The following is a 15,158-nucleotide window of genomic DNA, read 5'->3' as shown; positions in this document are numbered from 1 at the left end:
GTCTTAATTTGGCTTTTTGATTAAAATGACTATGATTCTAAGTAGATAAAATATGTTTCAATACACTCTGTACTACACAATTGTGGACAATAAACTAGTTCAGTGAATTGCCTTTAATTTTTGTAACTTTAAACATATGTAGACACTACTTTTTCTGGATTCTTCAATAATATTGAGATTACACAATTTGACTCCTACATCCCAAAGCCCTACTCCTACTCAGGGAGCACCAGTTACAGGCACCATCTGCACCTTCATCCGTGACCTGGCCTCATCTCCCCTCTGACTGAGAGCAAGGTGCTCTTGGCTCTGAAGGACAATGGCATCACATTTCAGCAGGAAGTAGTTGCAGTTGTAGGAATCATCCAGTGCCATTATTCCCTAAAAGGATTCAGAAGCAAAATCCGTGAGCAGAAAATAGTATAAGCAATAAGACAAAATCACAGCAAGAATGAAAGGTCAGGAATGGTAACAGAAAAAAAAAAAACAATGATAGGTCAGGTATCAATGACCACCAAGACAGACATCTCAGTTTTCTGACAGCAGGCATGTGAAGACAAGTGAGTAAAAAGTTGCACATAGGCAGATGCTGAACAGGCAAGTTGACTAGGATAATGGATGTGAGGGCCCAGAGGCTTCTGTAGACACACCCCAAACCATCATTATTTCTGTACAGGATCCAGAGATACACTTGGCATCCATGAACTATGTATCAAACACCAAAATTACTAAAACAACCCAGTCTTGGTCATAGGGGCAACAAGACAAATACAGGGGCAAGCATATCTAAAACCATTGAAATGCCAACTCAGAGATTATAGTTATCAAACTACTTTCTCTACTGCCATGAATGCCCCATCCTTCTGCTGGAACTGGTCTTGTTCTGTAAATTGCCAAACCTAGAAACATTTTCCCTTAAAAGGGAACAGCTTTCTCTCAGGCCCCACTGGATTATGCCCTACAACTCCAGATTCCATTATCCTGTTCAGGGGCATAGAGTGGAGACCTGTTCTCTCCGGAAATCTACAAGCAAGTACGTAAAATGGTTTGGGTACTTTGGACTACAGTGTGATCAATCAACACTCACCTAAATGGGCTGAGATTTCCCTGGTGAAATGCCAGACAGTGAATATTTCTATCATGTACTATATTACCCTGGTGGGGACCAGCTGCACATAAGTTAGTGCTTCAGAATCTCTCCACAATTTAAACCACTATAGCTAATAAAATGGACAACTAACTTTCTAATATTCAGAAATCTCCACACTCTATAGCTGGAGTTGTCTTACATAATTTGTCTTACTAAGTTGTCTTAGGCTACATACTAGCAGAAAAAGCAGGAGTTTCCATAACAGTGAACCCCTCTTGTTGTTCTTACATTGACACCTCAGCTCAGATGGAAACAAGCATCCCCTAAATCAAGCAGCAGGCTGCCTGATGCAAACAAAATGTGAAACATCACACTCCTCTCCTTGAGAAACCTGGAAATTGGATTAATCTACTTTCACAAATTCCACGTGGACTAACCTCCATATTAGGAGGAATTTTGAATTTAAGTTTAACCGTTCTTTTCCTTTTAATGAGTGTCTTTTTGTTTTGAAGCTCTTTATGACTTGTCTTCCCCATGCAAGGAAAAGAGAATATGCTCAAAAGCCACCTCTAAAAATGTATCTTCTTTTAACTAATGAGACTTTGGTTTACAATAGGCTCAGGATTTTCATTCCCCAGAAGAATCAGAGAACATCACTGTCTTCATAGATATGGAGAAATAGTTGACAGCAGTGATAAATAGGACATGAAAACTTTATACTGCTGTGACTTTCCACTAAATGGAATTAGAATAAGATGCACTAAGAAACTTGTAAAATTCATACTGATGGTTTCTTTGTAAGCAAATTGCAAGCACCAGCATTTCCAGTCTGGCTTGTAGAAGAAATGGCCTTGACCATGTTTCAGGGTGACACAGATCTCTAAACTACAGGACACTGGCTGGCACCAAACAGCTCCAGGATTCTGACAGTAAAGGCCCATGTTTGGTCTAACAGGTCACTGCCAGTACATCCACAGTCTCCCATGCTCTCTTCATTGTCCTTGTCTTTCTCCCCCTTTACAAAATCCCCTCCCTGCACTGAAATTTTAACATGGCCTCTGAGTAGAGAATCACTCATCTTCCAGCTTGCCAGCCCCTGAATAAAACCTCTCTTCTTTACATCAACACCTTTATCTTGAGTATTTCCATTTGAAGTGACAGACAGCTGAACCTGCATTTGGTTACACCAGGTTGGTGCCTTCTGGAGAGGACCCTCTTTTTGGTTGACATAAGGCAGATTCTTCCTGGGTCTTCACATTGTGGAAAGCTGAGTCAGCTCTCTGAGCTCATTGACAAAGGCACTAACTCCCTTCCTGGGGCACTCTCATGACCTAAGCATCTCTCAAAATCTCACCTCTTAATAACGATCCTCGTTGACGATCAGAACTTCAACATATGAATTTGGGGTGATAGTTGTTTTCAGGTCACAGCACTGTGGTAGAGCCTCTGGAGGCTCTACCAAGTGGTCCTGACACCACCTTGATCTTTGTTCAGTGAAGGGATTAAATGTACCAACCTCCAGACTGCATAGATTGTAACACAAACATGGAATAATTGATTCAGTTGCCATAGGAACATAGTACAGACTGAATGAAGATCTCCCACTGTCAAGGTTGTCTCTCCCCTGATATCTGATTTTTATGACATACATCAGCACTGCTTAAGAACAGGGTCACTTGCAGGGTTGTGATCTCAGGTGAGGAGTTTTCTTTGGATCTCATCCTCAGGAAGGATTGGAAGGACACTGTCATGGCATAGACTTTGCTGGAACCTGGAATATTTGTCAACCCTCAAATTTACTTCCAAAATGTCATCTCTGTGGTGCTGGGCCACAGTCAAGGACATGAAAAAATCATCTTTGGTTTCCATGTGCTTACATTTCCTCAAGTACAATTGTATTTATTAGAAATAGGGGTTGTTGTAGAATGGGCTAGGTACTACAGTCCAAATCCCAAAATCTGATCCAGACCAGTGATTTCCTGATGGGGTCTTGATGAATAGTTTTCATTTAGAGAATGAGGAGGTTCTGAAGTGCCCTGCAGAATCACACTGAATGAGAGGGCCCCTCTCAGAAGCATTTCTCCCTGCCTCTTTCCCTCAGTGTATCTGGTGTCTGGAACCTTCTCTGAGTTCCTGATGTGCCCCTGGCAGCATCAGCCCTCCTCTCAGGTTCCTGATTGTGTGTGAGGAAGTCAGCAGGCTCATCACCCTGTCCTTTTTCCAGACCAGCCCAGCTGTCCCACCCTTCAAGGTTTTTGACACACTCAGGAAGTGCGTTGTCACACTGTGTCTCTCGCACAGTAATACACAGCTGTGTCCTCAGACTTCAGGCCATTGATCTGCATATAGGCAGTGCTGACAGAGACATCCATGGAGAACACAAAGCGTTCTGAGAAGCCCTGAGCATATGTGGGTTTCCCAGTGTTTGTATTGATCCAGCCCACATATTGCAGAGCTCCTGCTGGGGCCTGCCGTACCCAGTTCATCGCATTACTAGTGAAGGTGTATCCAGAAGCCTTGCAGGAGACCTTCACTGAGGCCCCAGGCTTCCTCACCTCAGCCCCAGACTGCACCAGCTGCACCTGGCTGTGGACACCTGTGGAGAGGAGACATCAATGAGTGGATATCCTCCTTGGCCATCCCTGTTCCCTTCCTCAACCCAGGGACTTAGGAACCCCTTGCCTGTAGCCACTGCCACCAGGAAGAGGACTCTCCAGCTCCAGTCCATGGTGAGGGGCTGTGCTGTCAGGACTTCTGTAGGGGAGGGTGTGGCTGGGATAGATGCTCTCAGGGCACAGACAGACCCACATTTAACCTAGTCTACTTTTTCTCATTTGCATATTCTTGAGGCAGTTATACAATATTTGCATATTTGTCTCCACCTGAGAGATGATAGAAGACACAGGGACCACATTTAAAGGGAATCAGAGGGACAATGTGTTCCCTGCCCAGTCCCTGAGCTCTGTGCTGACATTGCTCCTCCCACTGAGAAACAGTCCCACACAGGACATGCTCCTCATTGTGAACCACCTTTGGATTACCCACAGACCATTTGGACCTGTTCTGGCCTTCATACATGAATGTCTTATTGCTGGATCAGTGTGTGTCTCCAAAATGCTGCATTAGTGTGTTAATAAAGCCACCCTTATTTTCTATTTCTTACTACTCATGTATAAAGAAGCCTTAGAAATACCCTGTTACTGTAGTTGTCATATATTATTGAGTTTGGTAAATGCTGATATAATAGGATCTTTACAGTCACCATACCCACCTCTTACTTTAGATGTTTCTATGGAAAGAGGAAGACCCAGGCCCTCACAGGAAATACCCCCAGCTCTCTTTTCACCTGCTCCTGGGGCAGCAGCTCTGAGCCTGTAAGTCCCATGCACCCCCTGTGGCACAGCCTGTTCTTTGGGGAGGGTCAAGTCTTGGCTCACATGGCATGAACCTCTCAAGTCTGATCTCCAGTCTGGAATGAAGGTCTGTGCCCTGACTTCAGGATGTTCCCTTAAGGACACCAGTGCTTCAATGAGAAGTGGCCTTATTAAACCCCAGTAATTCTGCAGGGATTCCTGGCCCATATTCTATGAAGCCACCCAGGAACCCTTCCCTGCTGATGCCAGATGCACTAACACAGCTAACATCACTATCCTCAGAAGCTCGCAGGGACATTGGGGGCCTCTAAGCTGCTCATGTTCCTCTGTTTTAAATTTCTATCTGAGGATCCATGCATGTGACCCTAACCCACTGCACTTCTAATTCTCAATAAGTCGCACACAGACACACAGAGACACATGGGACCAGATGAGTTTCAAGGAAATGCACTGCAGGCCTCCCTTCTCCCTTGTGTTTAGCACATGGGCAGTGAACCCACATGAATTCTAGGCCTGGGTGTGACTTTCTAGGTGAGTGCGATCTTTTCTTTAAGGGTCACACTGATATTTTGTCAATTATTGATATTGCAGTCTGATGGTTATCTTCTCTTCTGACCTCCTGACTCTTGGAACTCAGATCCCAGAATCCTGCATTCAGGCTGATTATTCAATGCACAGGGGCCCATAGCTGCCTCTGAGACTCACTGCAGGAGCCACCATTTCCTCCTGCACTGGGTTCTCGGTTCAGCCCTAATGGACATTCCTGCACTGATCAAGGCCTCACTGGTTAGTAATCACATACCACTGTCATTACTCAGGCTTCCTTTCCAAAGTGGTTTTGTCTAGGGCTGGCCATGGGTAAGCTTAGGTGATGTTTCCATGTGGGCTCTGAGTTCTCTAAAACCAGCAGCTCAGCAAGCACTGAGTTCTCCCTTCATCCCAGGGACATCCAAGAACCTCTTCTTTCAGTTCTCTCTGTCTGAGTAATGTCACAAGTGTATCCCACAGAGAACCCTGAAAAGCTCCCATTTTCTTAGGACCTTGGATCAGTGGTGGATTAACAAGCAGGTTTCAGTTATGTGTGCCACCACCTCACTTAAGTCACTGCATATTTACCCTCCAGGTCGATCTTGGTGTCCTAATGTATTTTCACATTGGAACCTGCATCAAGAAAGCATTCTTTATTTTTTTTTATTTTTTTTAAATTGTATTTATTTATTTTTAGAGAGGGAAGGGAGGGAGATAGAGAGAGAGAGAGAGAGAGAGAGAAACATCAATGTGCGGTTGCTGGGGGTTATGGCCTGCAACCCAGGCATGTACCCTGGCTGGGAATCGAACCTGGGACACTTTGGTTCCCAGCCCGCGCTCAATCCACTGAGCTAAGCCAGCCAGGGCAAAGCATTCTTTCTAAGAAAATATTAACAGTACTCTTATGAGTGGAATCAATATTTATCATTTCAGTAAATGTTCATCATGAGCTTTTCCACATGAAGGAAATTTGCAGTTTGCTATTGAGCAAAATCAAGTTGGAGAAAAATCACTTGCAGGATTAATCACTGAGTACCCAAACCCTGTGTTGTGTCATCAGCTTTAGCTGCTGAAGCTGTCTCAGTGAGCTCTGACGGCATGGAGTTCTTCTCCATTCATCCTCAGTGATCTTTCCTGAGTACTCATGGGCTTTAGATGTTTTCAATGGGCCTCACAGGTCTAGGGCACCTCAAATGTTAGGTAACAGCTTTGCAAATTTAACACGACATGAATTAATGTGATCTTCCTGTTAGTGTAATGATGAATGATTGAATGTACATTTATATGGAATTGATGCTCATAGTACAGACTATGGGATGTCTCAAAGCCCATGAGCTGTGGTTTCAGTCAGCCGACCCAGGAGAGCTGTTGCTGTCAGTCAGCCTGGTTTAAGGCTGAAGACCAGGGTACCCAGGGAAGAAAAAGAGCTCTGTACTAGCTCTAAAGTCTAGTGCACAAGCAGGAATAGGTTAATTTTCCCGTCAACTGTTTCACTCAGGACCTTAGTAGAGTGAAGGGTGCCCATCCTCATTGGGGCAAACAATCTTCTTTTTTGAGCCACCATTTCAAAGGTAAGATCACCTGTAAATACGTTTGGGCAGACCCATGAATCACTATCAGCGAAATGTTTGGGCACCTTGTGATCTAGTCAAACCAACACAAAACCAACCATCATGACAGAGCTCTTTAAGGGAAGAATTCCAAGGCAGACACAACACACACCTGCCCAATACATGTAGATAGAGGTGAACCAATGACTTTAGACTCATTGTGGTGGATGCTTTCTTAGATACCTACATGTTGAATGTCAGTTGAAGAGGAAGCTCCCTGACAGAGATGAAGCAAAACCTTAGTTAACTTTCTTGTGCCCTGTGCCTGCAGAACCTGTGGGCCCTGAGCACCCCCTGGTGTTTAAAGACACACCTGCAAGGAGGCTTGTGCCTGGGCTCACAGGAACTTCCCCTCTCTATGTCTTTCATACAATAATAACAGGGTGGAGTCCTCAGCTCTCAGGCTGTTCCTGTGCAGGTAGGCAGTGCTTTGGGAATCATCTCTTGAGATGGCAAATCTGCCTCCCAAAGATGCAGCATATTCTGTTGTGTGACTGTTAACTTTCTTTCTAATAACCCCTATCCACTACAGTCCCTTGCATGTAGTCTGGCAGACCAATTTTATATAGTAGTCACTGAATGTAGACCCAGAACCTTTGCAGGAGAGTCTCAGAGACCCTCCAGTCTGCCTTGGGCCCCCACCTGACTCCACCAACTGCACCTCACATAGGACACCTGAAGACAAGAGATTTTCACTAACAGTGGACACACTCATATACTCACAGAATCCCCCAGTTTCTCTGTAATGTTACCATGTAAAAGCATCAGAGCAAGTGCCCAGCTCAGCTAAAACTCCATGGTGCTTTCTCGGGGTTAACTGTAGCAGTGGATGCAAACTACAGGGACCTGGGGGTTCCACCTGCTCTCCCTGAGTATCAGGGGCATCCACAGATATAGGTCTGCCTGCAGGTGCTGATATCAATTTGCATATGCTCCTCCCCTTAGTGCCAAATAAGGCAGGTCCCTAGGTAACAGTCCCCACTTGACTAGAGGGAAAAGCACACTCATTGTGACAGTGGAAAGGTTTATAAGAGGCTGGTTACTCTGTGTGCTGTAGAGTTGTAACTGTTGTTACTGTATTCTACCATGTGAAAGTTTCATACAATATGATTTACAGTGATATTCCACATTCACAGTGTTTTATGGTTTTCATCTTGGAATAAATGCTGTCTTTGACATTGTCTATGTATAAGCACATGGAGAGAAGTTCCTCCACATCATCAGCCTCCTTGGCTGAGGGCAGCGAGCACTGCAAGGCCTGCTCTCTTCTTCTTTCAAGACAGAATCCTTGCCTATTGTGCCTCTGTGCACCGAAAGTCCATCATTGTGGAGAAAACAAGTGGGGAGAAGGAACAAACACATGTAGAGCATTTTGACTGCCTGGGGCTCCCTTTGGGCTCAGACTCTTCACCCTCCTACCCCAGTGGCTTAAAAAGTATCACATCAAGTGGCTGAGGTGCACACAGCACATTGGTAATTATTCAGGTAAGAGTTACTATAATCCAATGGCACACTGTCATTATTGTATAAAATCTCTGAGATGTTTGAAAAATGGCATGCTTAGTTAAAATACACAAACCTACACAAATGTTCAGTCCCACTTGGCCAATGCTATACCCAAGTTACATTCATGTACACAAATTCAATCATACACTGGACATGTCACTGTTACATAGTGATTGGAAGAACTATGAATTTGCAAATTTTACCTGCAATGAAACCTGTGCCTGGCTCCCTGCTGACATAGTATATACAAAAGGATCCATGTATAATGCCCAGTTCTAATGCTTCCTTCTCATCATGTCTATTTAACAACCTCCCATGACTTTTGACAAGGCAATATTGCCTATAAAAAAAAAACCAGAGAAAAACTGCCCTTGAACATCACTGAAAGGAAACTCATGCAAAACTTTGCTGCAACTATAGCTTCAAAATTCCAGGGAGTCAAACCTGGTGATCGTGTTACACTAAAGTCCTAACCCACTCTGGGTGCTATACAAATTTACCATGGACAGGGTCTTTGGCCAATGACATAAATTTTTCACTGATCAGAAGGCAGGCATTCCAGGAATCAAAACTGGCAAATATGATGTCTTCTAAGAATCCACTTCCTATAAGACTTTTGTTCACTGTAGTCTCAGAAGGTGGATGGGACAAGGGAGCATCCTCAGTCCTTGAATATAAGGTCCCTAATCCCATTCATGAGAGTTCCATGCTAAGAGTGAAGCTTGTCTCAAGGCCCCAACCCATAACACAGCCACATGGGCCTCAGGTTCTATTGTGTTGGTTTTAGAGCAACATAAACACAAGCCAAAGGAAGGATCAAATCATGATTCCATCCTGTTGGAAGGCTACTCCAGTAGAGCTCCCTATACTGAGCATGACCATAAACCTACGGAACCTTTTCATCTTTTAAGTAAAAAGGGGACCCAAGTCCTTCAAAACAAGCTGTCAGCCTTGAAGTGTGGAAAGTTTCTACCCTAGTCCTTGAACTAAGAAATCCATATGATTTATCCCTTTCCCCTTGTTGCTTACATATAGCCATTATTCTCATTTTCTAGAGACAAAAATTGTTTTCTACCCATGGTGGAAGGTAGTCTCATGTTCTCAGTCATGTTTCCTAGGTGTTCAGTGGAATAAATAGTCAGGCTGTGGTTTTTGATATTTGACTCTGACATGTTAAATTTCACCCCTCACTCTGCTGCTGCACACATGGAAGAAATCTGTATAGAAACCAGAGATTTGCACTAGTATGACACAGGTGGGAGATTGAAACCACCCATGACCCTTCTATGAGCAGAGTCTTAGCAGAAATGAAAAAATAAGAACCAGGCCCAGTCCCCTTACCTGGTGAGAACCAGACATTTCTGAGTTGCTGAAGACAGCATGGCCCTCAATGGACTCCACAATGAAATGACAAATGTTTGACCATCCTTCTGTGTTTGTGATTTCATAGGCCTAGACACCTGTAACAACGTATTGTAGGGGCCCTCTACCTCTGTGTGATGTAACTGTTATTTGTGTCTTGAACATGGAGTCACATCAATGACCATCAGCACCAGGAGCCCCTGTCCTCTGGCATTGTTTTCATAAATATCTGGTGCCCATTTTCAGCATGCACGTGTTCTGCTGCTGGCTGGCTTGGACTCTGAGCTGTGTGGGGCTGGGCTGTGGGGTTGGGTCCCTCAGAATCTCTTCTTGGGTTCAGCTCATGTGGGTCAGAACATCTGATGATTTATTGATGACTTACTAGGAAAGCAGTACACACATGCATGCCTTGCTTACTGCCGTGGTGCATGTGAGAGTGTTTTTCTCCTATTACAGAAAAACTCTAAAACTCAGATACCTAAGCAGTCAGCAAGGAGTCAAGAAGGAAGACAGCTTTCCACAGGCAAATTTCTGTGTGGTGAGTTATCTACACAGACATTCCAGGAAATTTCCACACCTTCCAGGAAACCAGACCTTAATCAGCAGCAGATGCTCCTGGGGTGAACCCTATATTGAATGCACCCTGGATGCCCCCTGCGGATCGTTCAACTTGTTTCCTGGAGGAAGGTTTCTGTCTGGGCTCACACTGACTTTCCCTCAAAGTGTGTCTTGCTCAGCAATACAGGACATTGTCCTGGGAACACAGGCTGTTCATTTGCAGAAATAGATTATTCTTAGTTTTGTCTCTGGAGATGGTGATTCAGTCTTTTGCAGAGTTGGCACAGTATGTGCTACCACCATTATTATTAATGACTGAGACCCAGTTCTGCCACTTCCTGGGAGCCTGGCTGAATGAGGGCATGCCATAGCTACTGGAGGTGAATCAAGATGCCATGCAGAGAAGTCTCAAAGGCCATTCAGGCTTCACTGAGCCTCCCCTGGACTCCACCAGCTACACTTCACACTGAACACCTGCAAACACAAATATCTCATGTCACAAAAGAGACTGGTCCACTATTCTCTCAATCATATCCACTCACACACTCAGTGTCTCTGGTTCTCCATAAAATACCTTTTAAATTTGCATCAAGGAATGCCAAGCTGAGCCCAAACTCCATAGTGAGCGGTCTGCATTCTGTCCTGAGCAGGGACTGGAAACACCTGGGAATCATGGGCTGGGATCCTGTCTTAGATCTGCAGGGTTGGGGCTGGAGTGCTTTCATGAATAGGGGGGCACGTTTTGCATGTCCTCCTACTATATAGGGAGCTCTGGGGCTGAACAGTGACATGAAGGACATGGTCACAGAGTGAGACTGTTCTAAAGAACCACATCTGTTTAGAGTCTCTTCACATCTGAGTCTGTCCAACCTCACCGACTCAAGTAATCCAGGAAATGAACACATGACCTATGAGAGTACATTTTCTTAAAAAGGGATTTGACATGAGAGAAGCCTTTGAAAGTCTCAGTAATGAACACAAGAGAAATCAACTCTCATAACCAGAGAATTAAAAGCACAGGTGTTTGTGCTCAAGAGATGGGAAGTTTCATCTGACCATGGTTCCTTTACAAAGCAGAGCATGAACAAAGAGCAGAGTGTCCCCTAGAGTATGTGGCCCCAGTGCTGGAGGAGGTGGGGCATCTGTGTGGACCATCTGGAGACAGAAGTATGAACTCTACAGAGAAGCAGGCAGTGCTCCAGGGTCATGTTCCTTCAGTAAGTTTTGGTGCTGAGTATTCAGCAACCTCACTGCCTCATTTCTTTTTTATTCTATTGACTCTGTGCTACATCCTGGTCAAACATTGGGGACACAGAAGAACTCAGTTATGACTAGGCCTGCTTAGATGAGGATTTAGGTTGATATTGTTGACTGAATATTACATTATAGAAATTTAATTATGGAAAATCTTGATGCAAATCACTAATATGAAATAACAGATATAAGTAAACTTATTGATATGGAAAGCAATATTTGTATGTATCCATTGATTACACAAGGTGAATTAATCAGTCAAATATCCTCCCAGTTTTTCAGCTGGTGGGTGTAACTTTTTATAAACTGATCATCATCTGAGGTTCAGCTTTATGTTCAGCATCAGGGTCTGGGTCTGTGTGGACATGTGGCAAAGCTCTAATCCTGGAGCAGGAGCAGGAATATGTAGTGACCCTCTTGTTCCTGAACAGTTAGTTTCAGAAGAACCATCTCACCTCTCTCACAGTCCCTCTTCTTATCTGCATTGGGCCCTTGGTACAGCTGCCTCTATGGCCGTACATGATGAGCATCCCCTGAATTTGAACCCAATGCACTGAGTGTATCAATGTGTGAAAGGGAAAATGAAAATCTGTCCATGAAGGGGATGAATTAACATGGAGGGTGAATTAACCTCGTCTGAGCTGACACAAATTCAGGATTATCATTTTGTTATGTTGTGATTTTCCTCATTGTTTAGTCAGTTTGTTCATTTCAGTGTGTCTCCCTTTTTTCATTAAATGTCTACAGATAACACCTGGAGTCACTCAGCTAAGAAAGTACTAGCTTGAAAATGTACCCTTGTCCCAGGTTCGGAGTAACCTCCACACACCTGTGTAGTGTATCTCAGACAGACAGGTGTCATGACTAAATGTTTCAGTTGGGCTTACAATTATTAAGTGTCCATTAGGGAAAATTCTATTTAAACCTACAATTTATTAGAGACTCTCATGGAGAACCTGAACCTGGTTATTTTTGATGGATCATATATCAGTATTAAACCTGCAGGTGTGTAACCAGGACATACTATCATGGTAGAACTTTCCGTCAGTATCCATCCCTCCATCTGATGTAAAATCAGCACAAACATCAGAAAGCACTGCAGTTCTTAGGGTTTGTACATCAGGAAAAGACCAGAAAAGAAACAGAAGTCAGTGTATGGATTGGGATTCTTTGCAAACAAAGTGGGCCCTCATGTCTCCCCTAATCTCAATCACATGGACAGTTGAGGAAATCTGGAAACACTTGTGCATTCTGGAGATAACCTGAGGGTGGAAGTCAATTCAAAAACATATGGAATGAAAGCTAACAAAATGTTCCAATAAGTCATTATTCTAAAATGATCAGATTTAACCTAGATTATATCCCATCTGAACCCTCAAAGGATATATCTACAGAGGGATCTAAAGCCAATATCATAATATGCCCATGCTTAGCTTATGATTTTATGTAAAAATATGGAAACCTTACAACTGTATACTTCACTTTGGTGTCTCAAGGAAGCTTCCAGTTGCATCAGGTGATTCCAAATGAATCTTGTTAAATTCTCCTTTTAAACTGCACACATGGGGTAGACACATTGACATCATCTTCAATTGACACTGGTGTGAAAACTTTCAGAAAGAATGGAGGTTGTTTCCTTCTCCTCTATTACCACACACAGAAAATCCCGGGCCAATGTTGAAGGTGAGACTGGACCAGGGAGCATCATCAAGGACTCTCTGAACAATTTCTTCCAGCTCAACATGCATGTGGCATGAATATGTTGTACTAATATCACATGCATTTCTGTGATGCCTGAATGTAATTCCTTGACAAAATGTGTGGTCCATTTAACTGATAATAGCTGCTTGAATTTGCATTTTCCTACTGCACATGCAGTCATGGAGGTGCTTATCATACAGCATTGCCACAAAGCAATGTGTTGTGCCATGTGGCCAGGGATCCCAAATCTTCACGGTCCCCACCACCTACAATCTCTGTAGAGAATTAAGAACAGAATTCTTACATAAAAATCATTTAAAATTTCAGAAACCTTGAACTGCTACATTGAAGCCCCTAACAATACCTCTGGCGAACAATCCTCTTCAACTCAGGAGACAGGAGACACTCCATGTGACATAGGAATGGAAGGAATCAGGCTGTCACTGACTTGCACTCACAACTGGATTCTGCCCTGCTGCATCCAAATGGGAAAGATAGTGAATATGGATCATATTTATAATACCTCACATCACCCACATATTAAAGGTGCATTTCTGGTATATCATTCTAACATGTTCTGTGGTTTTCCACCAGTGAATTCTATCCATTGCAGTGAATGTGATAGAAAACTTGCTCCTGAACCTCATTGGAAAGAATTGTATCAAGTGTTTCATCAGCAAATGCATCAGAAAAACTCCATGAATTTCTTCTTTGGATTTAGTTTTTTATCCAAGAAATCACAGAAAATGCCAACCAATTGGAAGGATAGTTTAATAGGGCTCCTTAAACTGAAGATCCTCATAGATCCTGGGGAAGTTCTCATCTTTGAGAGCTGAAAGACAAAACAATATTAAAAAAAAAACTTGGAAAGGGGAGAGATTTTGCCAAAGACACCAGACCAAATCCCATTCTAACTTCATCATCATAGTCTTCATCATCTTTATCTTAATCTTCAGCATTGTTTGGTAACTTAAAATCATTCTTTTCTTTTTCTTTAGACATGGTGATTGTCCACATAGAAAGATAGTTTATTTCATTTTTGTTAATTTTTATGGTACTTAAGTGTAATTGGTATTTATACTCTAGTTTAACTTTGGTCACATGTGAAGACATATTCAATGAATAATCCAGGTCCCTTTGCAGTATGTGTTTGTCATCCACCTGGTCATCCACATCAAGCTTTCCTGGTACCTTCTGCTCAGTGTGGTGTCACCTATGTTTGCTGATGTGAGCATGATGCCATGTCAAGGACCACCACCACCAGTGGTCTTTGTTCTCTGACATCATGTTCATACATATCTGGTGCCTGATGCACAGCATGCAAGTGTCCTGCTGAAGCTAGCTTGGACAATGAGCTGTGTTGGCTCGGGGCACACTGTTGAGACCAGCAGAGCCTCTGGTTAAAATCAGATGATGTGGGTCATAAGGTTTGATTTTTCATTGGAATTGGGCAGAAGAGTGCCTGAAAGGGACTCTGCATTTTTCCCCACATGAGAATATTTTCTTCCTTTACAACAAAACTTTCTAACTCAGAGAATTCAGAGCTGATGTAGAAATCAGAAATTGAGGATTTCCCTGAGGGAAACTGTTACAGGAAGAGGAAACCAGACTAGAACACAGTCCAAATTTACAACTGCACCAGCTCCTGGGATGGTGCTTCTATTCAGGGACCCTGACCACCACCCAGCATTACCAGATGCTCCTGCAAGTAAGTCTGTGTCTGGGATGACTTCCTGTCATGTGTGTCTCACACACTAACACACAGCCATGTCCTTGGATTGCAGTCTGTTCAGCTACCTATAGGCTGTAGTTGTGGGGTTTTCTGTAGTTGTGGTGACTCTGCCCTGTAACTCCTCTGCATACTTTCTGTCACTATCTACAGGGTGAATTATTTCCATCAAGTCAAGCCCTTGGCCTGGAACCTGTCCCTCCCAGTGCATATAATATTCTGTGAAGGTGTATCCAGAAGCCTTGCAGGAGACCTTCACTGAGTCCCCAGGTTTCCCCTCAGCCCTAGAAAGAACAAGATGCACCTGAGCATTAAAACCTGTGGAGAGGAGATAGGAGTGGGTGGAAATCAGCCTTGACTGTCCCTGGTCCTCTCATCAACTCAGGGCCTGGGGGTTCTTACTTACTTGTAGCTCAATTCCTTACTTGTAGCCAAGGCCACCAGGA

General features: G+C 43.5%; 1 gene segment (V, D, J or C); it reads right to left on the bottom strand.

Moving 5' to 3' along the window:
- Positions 1–237: 237 nt before the first annotated feature.
- On the bottom strand, positions 238–3,860 carry LOC123825118 (the record flags this gene model as incomplete). The annotated part of the segment is given in 3 exon segments: positions 238–381; positions 3,376–3,686; positions 3,773–3,860. Coding segments are annotated over 3 exon segments (501 nt in total), but the record flags the coding sequence as incomplete, so codon positions are not given.
- Between the last annotated feature and the right edge of the window lie 11,298 nt (positions 3,861–15,158).

Source organism: Phyllostomus hastatus, unplaced genomic scaffold (genome assembly GCF_019186645.2).
Source record: "Phyllostomus hastatus isolate PE091 unplaced genomic scaffold, TTU_PhHast_1.1 phas_contig_1263, whole genome shotgun sequence".
Lineage (NCBI taxonomy): Eukaryota > Metazoa > Chordata > Mammalia > Chiroptera > Phyllostomidae > Phyllostomus > Phyllostomus hastatus.
The sequence above is the reverse complement of the archived record's forward strand: the minus strand, read 5'-3'. Positions and strand labels throughout refer to the sequence as shown.